Genomic DNA, 21,615 nt, shown 5'->3' on the forward strand with positions numbered 1-21,615 from the left:
GTCATGAATTCAGTCTTTAAGCCAATTTAATTCGAGACTTAGTGTCTTCAGTAAAGTTTTCGGAATAGGTATTTCAAACAACTTTGTTGCAAACAGTTAGGACATTACACGTTCTGCCTGCGCGTTTGTTCTTATTTACCTCGGGAGCTGCTCCATTCGTTTGTCTGTTCTTAGAAAACGAGCGAGAACGTGTGTTTGTCACCTTATTAGATTCAGGGCTTACCAAGAACACGAGTTTTAAGCAAGAAGAGCACACTCGTGTTCGTGTCCTCACTTCATCGAGAGTCACGTGCTTTCTAGAACAGGTTCCTGTGTCAGCTCTTAGTTGCAAGCTGGTAAGGGGCAGTTTTATTTGTGTTTCTCTTTTAGGATCTTATCGATTGTCTTATTCAATTTTATATCCGTCGTACATGAAAAGCGATCTTTTTTTATATTTTCATCGAAGAGTAAGTGTTTGGGTTCAATGCGTTATTCTTATTTTTGAATTCAAAGGCTCATTATTTGCATTTGCTTTTCAAATTTCAATGGATGTACGCTTACCACGAAATGTTTGTTGGGTTGTAAGTAGTCCTATTCACTGATAGCTATCGTTGTTGAACAGAGGGATTCCGGAATTTAAATCTAAACTGGTATGCAGTTTAGTTGAATCAGATAAACAACGTGATTTAACAATTTAGTGAGCCTAATAGCACTCATATATTCATTCCGTACATTCACTATTTTCGAATATATTTGGAAGAAAAAAACAACGACCTTCTAATAAATCAGGAAGCTGGGATACAGTATGTTGAACAAATGACATCGTTACTAGTGCCCACTATTGGTCGATTCCCGTTCTATTTGATTTTATTACCTAATTTTCGATCCCGTAGGAAAATTAATCGAAGACACTTTCTAAATAAAGTTTTTAAATAAGACCACTTCCCTTTGACGTGACACGAATCGGCGAATTGCGCTATCCGGCGTCCTCGAAGAAAGGTCCTGCAGTCGTACCTCGACTTTTTTGTCCTTCATATACGTACACGGCGGTCATGAACTTAACATTGTCATCACAAAAAAACAGACATCCCTGTTCGAATAAATGCTTGAATTAAAACATTAACGCCACCATCCTAGCATATTCCAGTTAGAGGGAGGATTTTGTGGACCATTTCGGAGGCTCTCTATCAAAATCACCAGCTAAATGAAATGACGACTGTATTGGTGCACCTAGTGATATACCATTTACCGCTAACTTTTAAACAACTTCAGCACTCGAAATTGACGTCTGTTCTGTGTGTGTTCAACAAACTGTTTCTCGTTGTTTATGCCAATTAAGTGTTGTACTTGAACTTGATTGTAGTACCACATATCGTGCGTATGACTGATTACAAGGTTCACTATATTCAGTCCCAATACAGAATAATGTGAACTTTTTAATCAACCAAACAAACTTTATCTTTCAACAAGCACTCCACTTTTCTCACGGGCGGGTGGATTTTGAAGGTTCTGTATAAGGTAAGCTAATCGAATTCATTCCGTAAGCGGCATCGCGATCCACATAATGCACACAGCGTTCACTATAAGAATAACGCTACTTTGTATAGGATTTCTATAGTTCAGTGCACACGGATTAAACGCACCAGGTAATCGTTTATTGTTAAACTTTTTTCTCCTTCTGCTTTGAACGCTAATCGAGATCGGCATCGTTAATGGCTGGAAGCAAACTGTTCCACTACCTTTGTTGGGCAATTTTGCTACTAGAAAAGCTGCCGAAATTTGCCCGGTCATCTTGAATCATCAGACCTAATTAAAGTATGCATTGAATTTTTAAACTGCTCGAAATCCTGACTGCGGACCAGATACATTAACAAGAAATATGACCCGTTGACTGATTTTAGAAAACCGCTAACCAACGCATAATTTATAGCAAAGCCCACGTATTTTCATTATTCTTCGGCTATGAGCTATAATCACGCAGCCAACGAGATCAAAACGCTCTACTCCTCACAATCAAATGTTGAAACCAGTTAAACTTTATCTAGCCACGCTATTATACGCACTTTGGTGAATCCGGCTGTGCACCATTCAACAAGGCACAAAGGCGGCAATGCTTGCTCTCGAACCGAACCGAACCAGCCAGCCAGCCAGCACTCGAGGATTAATGCAGCGAACGTGTCTCCCGGAGCGGTGGTGTGCTCTCAAATTATTATTCATCAGAACTGCATCGTTAGGAGTTTCTCGGTCGGCCTCAGCAACACGAAAGTAATATGTCTTCTGAGACCGAAATGGGCCGGCCTCAAATGAGAAATGAGGTGAAATATCAGCACGTTTGCATTTTGGTTCTACCTGTTTGTGTTTGTGTTTGTGAAATTGATACTCATAAGCATCAGTAGATTCGGGATGACTCTGCTCTCAAGGGATTCTGGTGGAATAGTTTCGTTACCGGACGTCAGACGATTGTTGCTGGATGGGTTCCAATTGCGTCAGACAGAGAGCAGATTACTTTTTTAGCATAAGGTAGAATTTTCATAGCCTTTTTGGCTAATAAGATGTCAGCAAATTTTGGGGTTATAACCATGAATAGAGTGGATGGAAGATGAATGCAAAATTATTTCGTTGATCTTTTCTCAGTGTGGAATGGGTTTTGGGATGTGGTCTTTACCTTCCTGCGACAGGGTTAGTAGACTGTATCCTGGGTTTCCGTTGGGCATTCCAAAACTGCTAGCTATCTTGATAGGTAGACAATTGCTACCTTCTGGGTTGTTGCAGGGATTTACGCAAACGTAATTAAAACACTACACACAAGCCATATATAGGTATTACACTTCACATTTAATACAATATGTTTGAAGTTCAATTAACTTTATCAAGTCCATGGTCTCCAGGAAGTAGAATTAGGGCAAGTAGGGGGCTCGAGTCTATTAAGATATTGATTCAGACCCCTCGGTTTTTTTTTTAAGAAATCGTATAACTTTCTGACTGTCATACATGTTTGTGGATGCATCATTCTAAATCAATAATCTTGACAACTGAATCTCATTTTCTAGTTTTTTAGAAAGGACATACAACGTGTTTTATTTTTGGCCATTCTCAAAACCAAAATCAATATAATGGTAAAACCATGATTAAAGCAACAAATAAAATTGCAAAAAACACATAATTGTTTTGGTAAGCTCCTATTTTGTGGAATGATTTTTCTTTGTGAGAAAACACAGATATTTTTAAGACGCTCGCCACTTTTGTGCGAAGTGAGCATATGGGGCTATTCGGATCCCTTATTCCATCAACCACCTTACAGCGGCTTGCGGTTACGAACATGATAGTACGTCGGCTGTGACTGACCAGATTAAATTTTTGTAACGCAGTTTTATTGTTTCTTAACCCTCCGGAAGTCGCGCAAATGGCTCACCGAACGAGCAGCCGCAGCTGCTTTAATACGATTTCGCTAGATTTTCAGAGCAGCGTGCACTCAGTGCACTAGCGCAACTGCCGGAAGGTTAAGGAGCTTCTCCAATAAATATTTCTTAGGTATACATAATTCCATTTAAAAAATCTAAATGCCCCGTAGGGAGGTCCGAAATGCCCCTACATTGTAAATAGATGGAAAAACGTAGTTTTGCAAATCGTCGCCTAGCGCTGCCATGGAACTTTTATGGCACCAACATGTAGCTGAGGTTTCAAACTAACAATTAGGACCTTCAATTGTAAATTCTTTCACACCTATACACCTAAAAAGGCGATTTTCTTAGGTAGATCCGAATAGTTCATTTTATCTAATTTTTTTTTTTTTTTTGGATTCATTCTGATCAATTTGTTCATTGCACGCATTTTATTCATATTTTCATTTAACTTATCTTCTTCGCCGTTCTCATTACATTACATACACATTGTGCATCTTTTCTAGTTTTCATTTGGTCGGTGTTAGGTCAGACCGGACTAAGTGACAATGCATTGATTTCGAGAAAAACGCGTTTAAAGTTTGTATCGCAGCATCCTTTACATTATAATTGGAAAATAATTTTTACCATAATTCTTGTTTATTGTTTCATATTTAAAATCTGGTAAAAGTGGAATGTGGATGAAGAAATTCTTTATCCAGTGCTGTCATTAACTCATTTTTTGATGTTTAGCGACTTGGTCCTGTCTGACTTAACACCGACCATTTAATCTAAATTGTTAATTTGAGAAAATTTAATAAATTCTGTCGATTGCTCAACTTATTATCGCTTACTTTTTCAGTTTAATCATTTAATACATTTTGGTCCGCTTTTTTCATCTTTTTATTCATTTTATCATATCAATTTATTATGTTTATTTTATTCATTCTATTTATTTTTTTTTGATATTATCAATATAATTCATTTTATTTATGTTATATACACAGAAATCTCCATATAAAAATTCTGTTTTTACGTTATATTAAATTTACATAACATTTTTGACGAACCAAATTCGAAACAACAAACTTTTTTTTGTGAACCAAGTTCGTGAAAAAGTTTGAGTACGTACAGTACAGCATGAAGTTGTATACAATTATACATATCCTTGGCTAGCTGTTACTAAAAAAGTTGGGTATTATTCGGAGCTGGTTTGACGAGTGCATGACGGAAATCTATGTCTAAAGCCACTTTGGTACCTAAGATGGCGATTCCCAGTTTAGATCAAATTTCTGTGACCTCAACAGTACGGTAAGGTGGGGAAAATCCGACCGTTGGGTAAACCCGACCCTCCTCTGCTATCGAAAATCGGAAGTACTACGCGAACTAATATCAATGTTGTCGTATAGAGCATCGAAAATAATCATAATGGTGGCCTGACAGTATTTTATTAGTCTACATTGAGATGCTCAAACGACGTGTGTTTTTACAACTTTAGATTTGATTTTTATGCATTATTGACTACAGAATATTTCTGATTTTTGAAGTATGCTTAAAAAATGCAAGTGGATTTAAATTCTTTCATTAAAGGCCTACAAAGTGCAACGATGAATTTAGTTCAACTTTTTTTTAATTGCATCGTTATGAAAAATGACGCGGGGGACAAATCCGACCTCTAAATAGTGGGGTAAATCCGACCGCTTTTTTTACTAATAAAATGTTTATTTATCAAATTGAAAAATACTTTTATTGTTATCATAATTTTTTTTGCACTATGGTTCATAATTACAAACGAAAGACACAAAAACGTAATGAATATAGTATTCGTCGAGCAATTGCTCCGATGAAAATGAGAATATCGCTCGTAATTTTGACATTCCAAGATTGACATTGAATTCCATTTTCTTCATGTTACAATTAAATATCATAACATTCATTGATTTATTATTGAAGAACCATAAAATTTGGATAATATATGTACTAAATCAACCAAACACATAGGCGGTCGGGTGAACCCCACAATTTTTAAAATCACCAAAAATGAACTTTTTTTGTATCTAATCATTTTCCCAAGATACGAATAAAATGCTGTACATAATAATTTTCCCAGAAGTCTAACCTTTAATTTGGTATATAAAACGACTTGACCCGATGTAAAATGAGCATTTTACAGCGAAAACCATTTACTAGGTCGGATTTGCCCCACCTTACCCTATGAGAAGCCAGAAATTTGGTTTTGTGGGGAGGGGGATTGATGGAATAGATTATTCGAAAATGCTTAAACTTCATGTAATGTTGATAAATTATTAAAAGTCAGAATCAAAATTAGTCTAACAGATGCCTTCTATAATTTCCTTTATAATATGTCAATTAAGTCAAAATATGAAAATACGCATTTTAATGCATTTTAATAGTGGAATAAATGTTCGAAAATGCCCATATACTTCAGTCCTGATCTGATAAAGACAAATGGGAAACGTCATTATTAATATTTTTTTTCTACTTTCTAAAATATTAATGTCGTTGTCGGGGTTGATGAGTACTTGACAGAAATCGATGCCTGAAGCAATTTCGAAATCCAAGATGGCGAATTCCGGTTTAGATTAAATCTCTGTAACCTAAAATACATGGCCATTTTCGGAATGGGACAATTATAGAGTAGATATAGGTATAGTGTTAAGTGATGATATGATTACAAAAAAATTTGCTCAACTGGAAGTTGCTATCTTGGCTTTCCAAATGACGTCACTCATCGATTTCCGCCATCTACTTATCAAACACATTTCGAAGATACTCTTATGGCTACGGTTATACGGTTATATCTCAACTGAATTTCAAAATGGCATTAAATTACCATTTCAGTAATCTACCCGATAAGCCAAAGATTACAAAATGAAACATATTACATATTTTTTGTTGTATTACATATTGTTAGGGCTATCGAGAATAGTGCTTAACCGGAAGTATGCATCTAGGGTATCAAAAAACTTCCATATTTTCCTTTTATTATCAACTTGTCAAGCGCGTTTCAATATATTTGGTGTTATCGAATCTACTTGCCAAGCGTGTGTGTGTAAAACCTATCTTATCTCCCACTGGCTGGCAGCGGTTTACAGAAATAGATGGTTGCATGCATTTATATGCACGCATGCATGCAAATAACTTGATTCCAGGATTTAGGTAGGTGCTAGCTCAATTGATTTTCCAAAATTCAAAAATTCCTCAGCAGAAACAACGAGAGACAGGCAAAACACAAACCATCGATGACCAAATAAAGCTCTCCGTGTAGTGTGTATACGCACTTTTCAGTGGGTTCGTCCGTCTTACTTTCGCAACAGCTTGGTTTTCTAACCTACGGGTTTGCTGACGATTATCACATATTAATTACAGGGCTGTGCATCGGAACAATCTTCGACTTAATGCAACAAACATTAAGAGCTGTCGAACAGTGGTGTTAACACGTTAAATTAACAGTTATTCCAAACAAAACCTCAATGGTTCTTTTCACGAAGAAACGAATAACAACCGGGATTCGTCCTTACAGTTCTTTGACTCTGAGCTGCTGCGTGCGGATCAAGTCAAGTACGTTGGAGTTATATTGGATTCCAAATTGAACTGGTCAGCTCACATTGATTTCATTGCCAAGAAAGCGTACATGGCCTTTGGACAATGCAAACGAACTTTTGGAAAGACCTGGGGTCTCAAACCTAAATACATCTATTGGATTTACACGACAATTGTACGTCCAATGCTGTCATACAGGTGTCTTGTGTGGTGGCAGAGGGGAGAGGTGGTGATGGTCCAGTCGAAGCTAAACCATCTGCAAAGAACGGCGCTCATGGCGTTGACCGGTACTTTCACGACTACTCCAACTGCTGCCCTCGAGGCCCTGCTAAACATCAAGCCATTACACATACACCTTAAACAAGAAGCACTATCATGTGCTTACAGGCTGCAGGTTACTGGGCTTTGGAACAGTAACCATGTTGATCTTTCTACCAGTGACGACAGTGGTCACAAATAGTTGCATGGGGTGAAGACATTCTTGCTCCCAGCGATATAACACTCACATGTAGTTTTCCTTATATGTGAAGTTTTCCTCTAGAGATAAGTGGTTGTCTGGCTATTTGGAGAGACAACAACAAACGCAAGTGGCCTGTTACACTGACGGTTCTCTGATGGAGGTACGTGCTGGTGTCTACTGTCGCGAAATGAGATTGGAACAATCTTACTCGCTAGGTAGATACTGTACTGTATTCCAAACTGAAATCTTCGCGATTATGTGCGGGGTACAATCGGCCCTTCAACAGGGATTGTCCGGTAAAGTTATAAATGTCTGCTCCGATAGTCAAGCTGCAATCAAAGCCCTTAGCTCAAACAACTCACGGTCCAAGGTGGTGATCGCGTGCCGAAACCAAATCGAAGAACTAAGCATTGTCAACACTATCTACCTTGTCTGGGTGCCCGGACACCCCGGTATAACTGGAAATGAATGGGCTGATGAATTGGCCAGGGCAGGTTCAGCGATTGACTTCGTTGGTCCTGAGCCCGCCCTGCCAATTTCGACAAGTTGGATAATGGAAAAAATATGGTCCTGGGCTTCGTCCGAGTACCGCAATTATTGGAGTAATCTACAAACGTGTCGCCAAACAAAGGCGTTTCTAAAACAACCGTACCCAGTGACTTCGAAAAATCGCCTACATTTTTCGAAGCTCCACTGCGGCATGCTGACCAGGGCTTTAACCGGCCACTGCAAACTCAATTATCACATAGTAACTATTCAGCGCGCTGAGTTGTTTTTATGTGATCTTTGTGAATCCGACTACGGAACCTCATATCATCTGATATGCAACTGTCCAGCAGCAGCGCAATTGCGATTTCGAGTTTTCGGCCGTCCTTACATATACGATACCATGTTTGGACGACTGAAACTCAGGGACATACTAAAGTCTCTTATCCAATGTGGTAAAGAGCTTTAGGCTTACTCGCTGGCGAGTTAAACTGCTTGTGAGTTTAACTTACCTGCTGTTTGTTACAAACAAAAAAACATTGTCCTTTTTCCCTCCCTTCCAATTCTACTTCCTCCCTGCTACTTCTCCTTTCCTTCCGCTCAGGTAATGATGAAAAAATTCGGCAAGTCAGAAATCCCCGACGATATACGGGGAACGTGCCATTTGAGCCAATATATTCTGATACCTGATATATAGGTATTACACTTCACATTTCACACAATATATTTGAAGTTCAATTAACTGCATTTATTTTACAGTGCATTTTTTGGTAAAATCTGTTAAAATATATGGTATATTTTAACAGATTTTACCAAAAACCACTATTACTGCGGTCGAGCAGCTTCTTGGCAGAAATTGACATGATGGCGCCTTTTATCCTTTTTCAAATCCATGGTCTCCAGGAAGTAGAATTGAGCAGTACGGAACCCGAGGCTATTAAGAACGCGGGGGTGATTCAAACCCCCGATAATTGCGAATTATGATAACGATCCAAGCGCATTTTCTAGTTACTGTAAAACAACATTGGAACATTGATCACTTTTTCCAAAGTTTTTCGAATAATTATCTTCACTTCAAGTAGACGTAACTGTTTGCATTTTTAAAACTAGTACTGGTGATCATAGACTGAAAATGTTGGGTATTTTATTGTGTTTTACTATAAAAATAAAGTTACTTAGTTGTAAATTTTCATTCGTTGCTTTGATCAATAAAATATGTCCATCGAAATGAAAGATATAGGCTTGAAATGTTGTGTAAATTGCATATATGTAGGGCCCGATATTGTGACGTCTCGAATGAGAACAAAATTGCCTGGAAGGATGCAGTTGGCTTTTATCGAACTTTTTCAGGAAAATAGTCGAAATCAAATAGTTAACAACAAAAATCTCGGACTTTTTAAATGAATAATTGGACAAAAAATATTTACGGTTTCTAAAAAAATTGTCAGTTTAGTTGACGTTGACTGATTTCATTGATATACAAGGTATTGTTCGAACAGATTGAAATCATGAATGATAGTTGTATAATTTTCAATTTGAATTTGTGCTCAAAAATAGTACACGAAAAAAAGAAGTAATCGTTACTGATAGATGCTGAACATGTTGAGAAGATGGTTTGTCTTTTGATATTGTTAGAGGGAATCATCTTATAGCACGTTACTGAAAAAAGTTTCATTTGATCACACTTACCCCGTTTTACGGTACATTGCTATTGTAACTTTATTAAATTAACAGATTCTAATTTTCTGCAATGTTGAAGCTCATTCAATTTTACACAAGTTTCTCGTTTACTATGTATTGATATTTGCTTTTAAAAAAAGATGTAATAAATGTAATAAATTTTCCGGAGTATATGCACATGACAAAACACCAACGTAAACGGTTTTGTGAGATACATTTGTACCCAGGTAAACTTTAAACTGACTCTGTTAAGTTGGTCAAGTGAAACAAATAGGTTACAACTACTTTAATGGAAGTTTAATAATAAAATTGATTTATGATAAAGATTGCTTGTAGTTAAAATAAACCGTTATGGAATAACAGGGATTGCAAATAGCTCTAGGGTACAAAATACCCCACACAACCGTTATAGGGTTAATATTGACAGCTGAATCGCATTCTTTAGTTTTTTTAGAAGGAAGATACAACGTGTTTCATTTTTTGTCATCCTCAAAATAAAAATCTTGAAAACACGGATATTCTCAAGACAAAATGGTGGAGTTCTCACTTGCTCTCTTGTCATGTAACAATAAAGCCCCATGACCGGAGAGAATCGAAATCAACTTGTTGAAAAATATACCAGGCTCTGCAAAGAAATGTTTGTTAAATTTGATAAGTTTCTTGAGGGTAACATTGTCCCTCGTGATTGGAGGCAAGTGAAGGTCATCGCCATCCAAAAACAAGGAAAACCGGCCTCCGACTACAACTCGTATCGACCGGTTGCAATGCTGTCCTGTATTCGAAAGTTGTTCGAGACAATGTTTCTGTTCCACCTCGCCAACTGGATCGATGCAAATGGCTTACTGTCAGATAAACAATTTGGTTTCCACACAGGCGAAGGGATGAACGATTGCCTTGCGTTGCTCTCAATTGAAATTCAAATGGTCTTTGCTAGCAAAGAACAGATGGCAGAAGTTTTCTTATATATTATATATTTGATTCAGTTTCTATCAACGTTCTTGAGGAATTTTGAAGCTTGGCAAACCTCGTGGAACAATGGAGAACTAAAAAGGTGGCTACATTCGATAGTCCTCAGGGTATTGATGAAACCTTGATTCGAGGGGATGGATGTGGGTCGTGACTCCATTCGTGTGATGTCCCGACTCATGACAAACCATTACACGCTGGATGTTAATCTCTGGCATATTGTTTGGACATGTACCGAACACTGTTTTGCCAGGATTTGGCTAATGGACTCCCTCCGGGCCCGAAAAAGACCATCCAATGTTGCAGTCCTGGATGTACTGGCAAGCCGCGATCTCCCCTATAGGTACTTCATCTATCTCTTCTTAAAATTTATTTATTTTCCTTATCTTCGGTATACACCGTACAGACACATTTTAAAGCTATATATTTCTTATTAATATCTTATATCTATGCTTGGAAACGTTAAAATCATGCACTGAAGAAGCTTCGTTAAATCTGCGGCAACATCTTTCCAGTGGATTATTTTGTCCATATGAAGTACGAGGCGCATACAAATTAACGCCCGAGAGAAGATCGGGACTGTCGATATTTCCTGACAGCAAGTCGAAAACAAAAACTCTTTGCAGGAAGATACGGCGAGTCGCCAGACCGAGTAGCATACATCTATCGGCATAAGGAGGCAACACAACTGGATCATTCCATGGAAGTTTCCTGAGGGCATCTTTGTATACGCTCTAGTCGGTCAATTTGAACGGCATGGCATGGTGCCCACACTTGCACAGCATACTCCAGAACACTTCTGATCTGGGCACAGAAAAGTTCTTTTAGTGCGTAGCAATCATCGAAGTCCGCCGTGTTCCGCTTTAAGAAGCCCAGCATTCCGAAAGCCTTAGCAGTTGTCGCGGTGATATGGTCGGAAAAGCTCAACTTCCTATCGAAGAGCACTCCCAAGTCACGGATCGAGTCGACGCTTTCAATTGTTCTTCCTTTTAGGCTGTATTCATAACGTCCTGGAGTAAGCAAGCGTCCGAAACTGATTACTTTGCATTTATTAACGTTGACTTCCATTCCGTTAAGCGTACACCATTCTTGAATAGTACAAATATCTTCTTGAAGCACTACGGCGTCAAGTGCAGAAGCGATGGTTCGGAAGATTTTGAGATCGTCCGCGTACAGCAATTTCCCAGACTTGATCCGACTACAGATATCGTTAATAAACAGAATAAAAATAAGCGGGCCCAGATGACTGCCTTGCGGGACACCTGTGGGTGTTCTGAATGTGCTTGAGCGCGTGTTTTTTATACTCACGAATGCCGATCGGAAAGATACGACTGCAACTAGTTAGTCAACCAGCTGGGAAATCCCAAATGCTTTAATTTCAAGATTGCGATGTTGTGCGGTACTTTGTCGAAAGCTTTTGAGAAATCGAAGTAAATTGCGTCCACCTCATGACGCTTCTCGACGGCAGGAAACAACTTAGAAGTGTAAGCTATCAGGTTAGACATTGTTGATCGTTTTGTGACAAACCCGTGTTGATACTCCGAGATAATGTGGGATGCAGCTGCATACGTGACGTTGTAGACCAGCTTTTCGAGAACTTTGGAGAGACAGTTTAGTAATGAGATACCTCTGTAATTTTAGACGTTGTGAATATTTCCAGCCTTGTGAATGGGAACAATAGCAGCTTCTTTCCAGGCGATAGGAAAAATGCCTTCAGCGAGAGAGCGATCGAAAATGATGCACACTGGAAGAGACAGCACGTGGGCGCAGCTTTTTATAAATTGAGGCGAGAGATGATCGGGGCCAGGCCCTTTCGACGAATCAACAGCAGTCAGAGCCTTCAAGACATCAGCTCGGCTTACAGTGGCACGGGGGAGTTTTATGTTGTACGATGGTAATGTTTCCAAATACTCTTCCGAAGGGACAGTATGGTCGCTTCTAAACACTCCACGAAAGAAATCAGCAAACAAATTTACGGTATCAGCAGGAGATTGCACGCTTGCGTTTCCAAGGAAAACGTCAGTGGGAGTACTACCAGATCGTTTTCTGCTGCTAACGAATTTCCAAAATGTTGCGGTGTGATCGCGAAGGCTATTTTGCACATGATTCAAATACTCACGAAAAGCGGAATTCCGGGCCGTTTCGTATTGCAGTTCTATCCGTCGAAGAGTATTTTTGTTTTCGTCTGATTTATGGCGGAAATAACGCTTGCGTTGTTTTCGCAGGGCATTACGCAAACGGCGAATCTCAGCGTTCCACCATGGAAATTTGAAATCCCCCCCCCCTTTTGACTCGTTTCAGTGGAACCTTTAGGCGGAGTATGTCATATACTTTGCCATAAAACAGCGCGACTGCTTCGTCAAGCTCATTACAATACATTAAGTCGGTCCAGTCGATAGTGGCAATCAGTGTGGAGATTTCGTCAAAGTTGCAACGATTAAAGTCAAAATCAAGCTCGTCAATCGAATGAAATGAATCATCTCCAGTGTTGGTACGTACATCTAGCCGCAGGACAAACGGTTTGTGGTGAGGATCGACTTTGAGAATAGCAGTCGGAGGTTCAAGCAGCTCTACGATATCCGTGTTGTTAACGAATGCAAGATTAAGGATCCTCCCGTTCACATTCGTCAATGAGCAGATCTGGTAAAGACCGCCTGCAACCATAGATTCCGTTACAGCTATTTCTTATTCCAAAGAGGCATTTATAGGTAGGTAACATTTTAGATCATTTTCGAGCGACCACTGAAGGCGTGGAAGATTGTAGTCTCCAAAGACGAGAACAGTGTCGGTGCTGCCAGCACTGTCTAGAATTGTTTGAACGGCATTAGCGTGCCCGTGATACAAATCCGGATCACTATTTGGCCTGAGATAAACACAGCTAATATATACAAATTGATTCGGGAGGGCGATACGCACGGCGATTTGCTCCAGGCGTTCAATTTCAGACAAGCTTAGCTGCGAGCCTACGAGGTTGTTCTTTACCGCTATTAGGACGCCACTGCCTCGACGCAGATGACTGGTTGTTGAGTTGCGGTCGCAGCGATATATTACGTAGTTCGACGAGAGCTCAGCGTTTAATATGTCTTCGCGCAGCCAGGTTTCCGCAAGGACAATGACGTCGTAGTCACTAGAAGAAAGCGCTAGATGCAATTCTTGTGTTTTCGTTCTCATTCCTCGCACGTTCTGGTAGTAAACGGAAATAATCTGCTCGGAATGTGCGGCAACTTCGGGAACAGGCAATACAGGATGTAGAACAGGCGATGTAACTAGTTGGGAGGAGGGTGAAGAGCAATGGAAGCAGTGATTGTTGCTGAGTCGGACGCATTCGGTTTCCAAAAAACCTTTCTGGAATCCGACTTCTCTTCAAACTGACGATAAGCAGTGCCAACTGGCCATGTAGACGCCATCATAGCCATTTTTTTGAGATCCGTAGGCATGCCAACTTTGTGGAGACAAAAATTCAGCGTTCTAGGATCTCTGCCACGAGGGACCAACTTGACGACAGTGATGTTCGAATTTCCGAGTTTATCTGCAGCTAGCTTGGTGACGCTTTCATCAGGGACATCGGGCGAAATTCCTGACAGGTACAACCAAAACTTTTTATCTTCACGATTCACAGCGATGGATGGTGTCAATGAACCAGCGGCATCAGTGCCACGTAGCAGCTTAGAAGGATTGGAACCTGTATCGTCGTTGTCTCTCTTTCTTTTAGCAGAATTAAAGGAAAATTGTCGCGGTCCAGGAATCGGCGTTTTTGGTACAGCGTCGATCAACGTTTTGAAGTTGGTCCGAATTTCTACCTTTAATTCCTCCAGTATGTCGTTGCGAATTGAATTTTTAAGCTCCTCGATCACCATTTGGTTTGCGGACTCAAAGGACACTAATGCGTTACGAAAACGTGCTTTTTCCATGATATTTTTGCAGGTGTTACACATCCAAAATAAGTTAGACTTGTTAACAACAGCGGCAAATAATTCGTCGTTTAGTCCGCAACATTATGCGCAAAATGACGAAGAGCAAAAACCGCCACATTTTACAGCATTACGACCATCGGAAAATTTATCAGTACAACTCTCACAAAATCCAGGCATTTTACGATATGCGGTAGTGTAAGGGTTACTAGTTGAAATGCTCAGTAACTGATGGCGCCAGTTACACTCTACAAGATGATGACAGGTATGTTTTTGGGTACGAAATTCACTTAGGCACAAGATCAAAGGAGCGCAAGAAAGAACTAACCAAAACAACTACGAATTACTTCTCACTTTTCTCGTTCTGGCACCTGGAGTTCAGGAAGGTGGACGACAACTGATGGATGTATATGTTCTTTCGGTTGGCAGAAATAAAACACAGCAGCGGCGATGATGTTTATTGCTGCTGGATGACGAACTATCAAATTGATGGGCGGTATTTGGTCGTATGTTATGTTGATATTTTGTTCAGGATGGGACACTTTTGTAAACTGCGAGTGGAAGTGATGATGGTGGAGTGGCGAGATGGCGGTGGTATGGCGGTTGTGGCAAATCAGCAAACTGCTTCAGCTTATCCAGAATACCTTGATATTGCGGTCCTACCTTGCGTGTGAGCAAAACACCGTCATTCGGCAAGTGAACACGGAGGCTGGATAACAAGTTTGAACGGTTTTGCAGGATATTGAGGCAATAATTACAATGATATCTACAAAAATTGAGGAGCGCGGAAAACAAACTAAACTTTCACAAACAGTGTTGGCAGTAAAAGTGGATTTGTTTAGATTTGTTTGTAGCATTTACATGAAATCATTTATTTGTACCTTTTATATTAAACTCACACCAATCCTAGGCTTAATACAAACTAAATTCATTTTGTCCTGTTAACCTTGTTTAAGTTAGTCTAATGGTGTCTCCTAATTTTAAAATAGTATAATAGTATAATAGTATGCCTCTAGTTTTATGAAACTTAAGTATCAATTATACCGTGCCTCCTCAAATAAACAGACTGAATAATAATTTGTTTTTCAAAAGCTTGAATTCGCCGAGCTACAATCATCAAGAGCCATAGCTCACATTTTAAGGCATTGTTTAGGCTTCTAATTGAGAAATGTTATCTTTCTTTTCATTATGGGAAACTACAGCACTTGACAGGAGATCTTCAAATACCACGTTAAAAAGTTAGAACTCGAAACAATAGTTATAATCCCTGTAGTGCTCGAACAGTTCCGCAACATCTAATTGGAACAACCGGTCTACAGCCGGACACATTTTCAGAAAACAAACGAAATGGAAAATTGTATAACTCATTCATTGAAGCGCCCACCATGCCATCCACAGCAGATAGCAAATTTCCAGCCGGCTTCGGTTCCCCGTTTTTTGGCACGGAACACTGTATACCACGATTGAATGCACCGGACAATATGCGCAGCGTCAAAGTTCAACTATGGAGTGAGTGGTTGAATGAAAATAGATAAATGTACCAACCCAAAGAGTCCTCAACGCCAGTTGCTGCCAACAGAATGATGCATCCGGATTGTGAGACCAATAGAGCAGAGATATATGCACTGGTATGCGATATTAGGGTGGATAAAAGCTTTAGTCTTTCTCATTTTTTTGTTTTTACACTGATAAAATATATTCTAGGATTGCTAGGAATTAGATTCGTATAGAAAATTTTCATAAAATATACGAATTTTTCGTACATATAATGAATCGTTCGTAGTTCTATTGAAACACTTTTATTTTTCATTACGATTGTTTAGTGAAAACCGCGAAACGACTTTCGTTGGCTTATTACGAAATGGATTTATTAGGCAAACGAATTGTTCGCTGCTATATACAAAAGTCTTTATGATATTTACGAGCAGCATTCGTCAAACCGTCAACGTCAAAAGAATTTCAATAGAATATGGAGTCGTTGTTGCTATTCGTCAGATAATTGATGATCACCACGACGGCCTTGGTCTGACTATTTAGTAACCGTATCCGTGTCCGCCGGTTTCAGGAAGATTTTCTAAACTTCTTTCGCTTCCATTTGATCCAAAATCCGGAGCAGTACGAATTAAGTTGAGCCATTGCGAACTGCTCGTTGGTTTTGAATAAGTTAGTTTTTCTCTGCGGGAGCAATGTCAAAATAATATGCTATTAAATACGAAAAATTCTCTTAGATGAACGAAAAAATTCGTGCGACCAAGGAGATTGTTCGTAATATACACTAATGTTTATTAAAATAAACAAAACATTTCGTTTCATTCACGAAAAATAATGTCGTTTTCAACGACGACATTCGTGCAATGTACACTAAATTAGTAAAATTTACGATAGCTTTCGTTCATCAAGCGGCCATTTCTTCATACCACAATAAAATCGATCTGCGTCATTTATTAAAAAATCGGTGTTGGCAAACATCGATCCCAAAAGATCGAATGAAAAAATAAGAGGATAATAAATAAATAAATAAACTTTTCTAAGATGAACGAAAAGAGTTCGTGTGACCAACCACATCGTTCGTAATATACGTAAACGTTCATTAAAATAAACGAAACATTTCGTTTCATTCACGAAAAATGATGTTGTTATCAACGATAACATTCGTGCACTGTACACAAAATAAGTAAAAGTTACGAAAACTTTCGTTCAGAAAGGCTATTCTTGTTGATGAAATGAACGAATCCTATTATTTACAATGCACGAAAATACTTCGTTGCAGAAAACAACGAATGAATTCGTGCATTGCATGATCGATTTCATTATATTTACGAATTTATATTATCAGTGTAGGGCACCAACCATGCTACTGTTCTGCCAGCCAAAAATTCAAATAGAAGAAATAGTGAAAAAAATGCCACCCTAACGAATACCACCGGAGTAATGAAAATCGTCTATCAGTTGCCAGTATCGAAACCACCAACGAAACCGTCACCAAACCTAGCTTAGGCAGAAAACCAAAACCAAACATTTACGAGATTAGCTTGGCAACGAGAAACCACGCGGGGGTTTCCCACCGTACATATTATACAGCAGGTTCACATATCTGTCGCTCATAGAGTAAAACGGTTCACTTACCACAAGTCGAACCATCAGCTCGATGATAAACCAAACATTGCACACCAGCTCGACGTAGAAGAATGCCTCGTGTGGTTGCCCGTACGTCTCCTGCCAGTTGTCGACAATGTTGGACCCCTTGCCGGACTGCATCCGATAGGCGGACGAAATTAACCGACCGGAACGTTGCGTAAACAGACCTCCTCCGAAGCTGGCCGACCCTAGTCTGTTGGTGGTTGATGGTTCCGCTGTTCGGGGAGGTGGACGAGGAGCACCTGGACCACTGCCAGCACCGTCAATGGTGCTACTACTTTTAGTGCTAATAATACTACTGCCACCGCTACTAGTGGTGCTACTACTACTGTTGATGCTGTCGCTGCTACTACCACTACTGCCCGGGGAGTTCGTTGGTAGGAAACCACCGATGCTAGTGAAATTCGCTAGCAGGGTACTGCTACCGTTGCTCGAGACGTTCATAATAGCCGGAATTTCGACGCGAAGTCCCGGATGTGTCTTCAGACAGAAAGATATCACAGAAATGCATATGAAGAACACCGATATTCCAGCGACGATCTGGAAAAAATATTGAAAAATAGTTTTAAATTTTACCGTATGTCAAATATATCACACATTTCGAAATATGAACTAATTTCGTAAAAAAAAATATAACCTTCGCCCCGGTTGAACTCGACGGTTCGTCGAACAGGGCCCAAATCTTAGGCTTCGTCCGCTGCCAGCAGGTCAGCTCCCCGTTGAGCAGTGCCTCCTCGAAGCCAAAAAGCCGGGCGATGGCTTCCTCCGACGGCTGCTCGTCGTCCAGCTCCAGTTTGTCCAATATGGCCAAAGTGCTCTGTAATGAAATTAGAGTGTGTAGTAAAAGTTTACTCCGGTTCACACTGGGGAAGAGCGATGCTGGGTAGGAGGTGTGGTTAATTACTTCGGTGGAAATATGCTTTTTAAACAAAACGTAAATATAAAAGCGCGCTTTTATCTGCCATCCTATTTATGCCATCGTGACTCAATTACCTAAACCGTTTAAACGGTACTGGGGCTGACTCGTACCAGTGCAAAGTTTTCCCAAATAATATCACAACATTTTTGAAGACGCTATGTTTTACTGCTTTTGGCGAAAATTGGATTTTCTTTCTACACTTTTCACTTTCCAAAATGAAGGCTGACTCTTATCGCTCGCGTTCCATAGAAGTCTGGGGCGATTTTCCCTCCTGCTGATTTCTAATTAAATGGCAAAAACATTCAACAGCATATTATATTAGGTGGAAGAGCATCCTTTTCGTTTAGAAACGCTAAACACACTCAAACGAGTGGTTGAGAGTGGATATTTTACTACGAGACCGTGTCTGCTGGGTTCGGTTGGGTGCTAAATCCGTGCCATCGCCAGTGTCAAGGTTGAATTAAAGTGTACAGTTTGTGAATAATTCAGAGATTTCATCATAGCGGAATACAGTTCAAGCTCTTTCTAGGAAAAATCACAAAGCTTCGGTGGTGTTTATGAATCATTTCGCCGTCGAGGTGCGAGATAGATTAAATATGAGATTAATGCGTAAAGTGGCCAAGCTTTTTGGATGTTTCCTATTAACCATTCAACACCAATATCTTAAAACATTTGTTTTGAGGCATCTATAAAATTGAAATTTGTATTGAATTAGAGTTGGTTCCCTATGGAATTTCGAAGTAGCATTTGTGACTCCGTTTTCAATTTTTATGATAATATTACCGATCGCCACCAAATTACACCAAATAGTCATGTAATAAAATAAAAGAAGATCATGAAATTAATAACGATACAATTATTCTAATTTTTATCCAGTTGAAAGCAGATCAAAATTTTGAGATAAACGGAAGCAATTATGTGAAGAATTATTATTAAGGTTATCGCACAGGATAGTCTGTACACCTTATAAATAATGTGCAGAAATTCTCACGATTGATAAGTATATTATGACGAACACCTAAATAGCGAAGCAGTAGACGACAAGAGTATTGCAAGAATCAGCTTGGAGACGCAATCAGTCGACGACAGATTCCGGATCTACCTAAGGTTCATGAAAAAATAGGACGGTTGAACCGCTGGCAATGATCAACTGTCATGTCAGCTACTCAAACACAGAGTAGAGGAATTGACAAGAGCACTCCACTGGGTGCTTTTGAAGATCTGGAAGGAAGAGATTTTACCGAAGTATAGGATGTAGGGAGTAGTATGTCCCATCTATAAAAATGGTGTTAAGCGGGATTTTTGCAACTAATTACCGATTAATCACATTACTGAACTGCCCTTGTATGCAAAGGTGACGTATATTTTTCAGGAAATCGATTTTCAAATCTTGCATGGTGCGGGTAAAAGTATGCTTTCGCCACTTTGTTTTTCGCATTTCAACAGGTTATTTTTAATTTTTATTCGAAGTCGTTTGCACTGAAAGATGCGAATTTTCGTAGTGAACTTAAAAATACGAAAAAGTTAAATTTGACCAAAGTGGCGTTGAAGTCACTTTTGCATATTAGGATAATAAACGTCATCCACAAGGTGTTCTCCGAATTTTTTTGTTACCGCCTATAACCGTTAGTAGGGGAATTCGTAGTGCAATATGGCCAATAATGTACAAATACGGGTTGCATTCATATCTTCAACCAAGCAATTTGCAATAACATTCTTGAAAACTTTGCTGAAGACACTAAGTCTCGAACTAGATTTGATTGGAATTAGTAATGCATCCAACTGGAAAAATTAATCAACGAAATTATGCTGCTAAATACTAAACCTCCAAAAGCTGATGGTTTCCAAATTATGGAATCTTGCCGCCATTCAATTCGATACCCAAATGTACATCATAAAAAACCTGTTTTAATCCACCTAGCGGTGCAATTGTGCCTTTCTCATTTCTCTAAACTATGGCACGGAGGCTTTTTATGTTCAACATAATTGTGGAAATGTCCATTACATTCTTAGGACACTTTGCACTTATACACAATGGCATGCCAGCCACGAACTTGATGAGCTACGTGTCGACGGTGAAACACTTGAAACAAAAAAAATATCATACTCCATTAGCCTAATCAGCATTAGATCAATGTTATCTGCTTGCTAACTCATTTTGTCATGCGGGGGTGGGTATGTGATGAGGGCGAAAGTCCCATGAACGAACGACTCCCCAGCTTAAATTGGTATGCTTTGTGATACAGTGGTGGTTTAAAGATGATGGGGTTGAAAGGTAGGGGTATGAGGGCTGGATGGGGTGGTGGTCTGAGGGGTGATTTAAGCAGATTTTTAAAGGAGCGGAGTGAACAGTAGAGGGGGGGGGGTGTAACCCCTCTCCGTAAACCATCAACTACGCCCCTGTTAAAATCCAGAAACCTTATGCGAGTCGAAAAAAAAATTGGCCCTCCGGGATTAGGTTGACGTTTTTCAGAGTGATTGCATAACCTTTCTATATGAGAAAGGCAAAAATGTGTCAAAATCCAAAAAAGTGAATTGTCCTCAAATTTTTTTTTCGAGTTTGCATCAAATCTCGACGTTTCATGCACCTTGAACACATTTAGCATCAAAAATAAAAATTCTATTTTTAATTTTTCCTATAGTTTTTTTGAGAAATTTCTGTGTGGCCGCACTCTGAAACCCGTAATTCCGGAACCCGAATTCCGATCGATCCAAAATTCAACAGCATGGGAAGGTTGCACCTTTCATTTGAGACTAAGTTTGGGTAAATCGGTCCAGCCATCTCTGAGAAAAATGAGTGACATTATTTGACACATACGCACATACATACACACACACACATACACACACATACACACACATACACACATACATACACACATAAAGACTTTTTCCGATCTCGACGAACTGAGTCGAATGGGATATAACACTCGGCCCTCCGGGCCGGGATTAGGTTGACGTTTTTCAGAGTGATTGCATAACCTTTCTATATGAGAAAGGCAAAAACGTGCGAAAAGATTATGGGTTTTTACGCGCATTGGGGGTCTGCGTCTGAAGTGAACCTTGAAATGGGCTTTTCCCATACAACAACATTAAATTTCATGTAGACCAACATAGGTCAGATGAAAAATG

The 21,615-nt window shown here is 39.5% G+C and overlaps 1 protein-coding gene across 4 annotated transcripts in view; it reads right to left on the minus strand.

Annotated features, from left to right (window-relative positions):
* Positions 1-21,615, minus strand: part of LOC131681288 (potassium voltage-gated channel protein Shaw-like) — a 232,776-nt gene that overhangs the window by 51,361 nt on the left and 159,800 nt on the right. For all 4 annotated transcript variants that reach the window (XM_058962016.1, XM_058962017.1, XM_058962018.1 and 1 more), the window contains exons 6-7: positions 18,202-18,381; positions 17,553-18,104 (exon numbers count right to left, since the gene is read on the minus strand). In XM_058962016.1, the coding sequence (XP_058817999.1) occupies positions 17,553-18,104; positions 18,202-18,381 (732 nt within the window). The remainder of the gene's footprint in view (positions 1-17,552; positions 18,105-18,201; positions 18,382-21,615) is intronic.

The sequence above is a fragment of the Topomyia yanbarensis genome, chromosome 2 (assembly GCF_030247195.1).
Source record: "Topomyia yanbarensis strain Yona2022 chromosome 2, ASM3024719v1, whole genome shotgun sequence".
In the NCBI taxonomy this organism is placed as follows: Eukaryota; Metazoa; Arthropoda; class Insecta; order Diptera; family Culicidae; genus Topomyia; species Topomyia yanbarensis.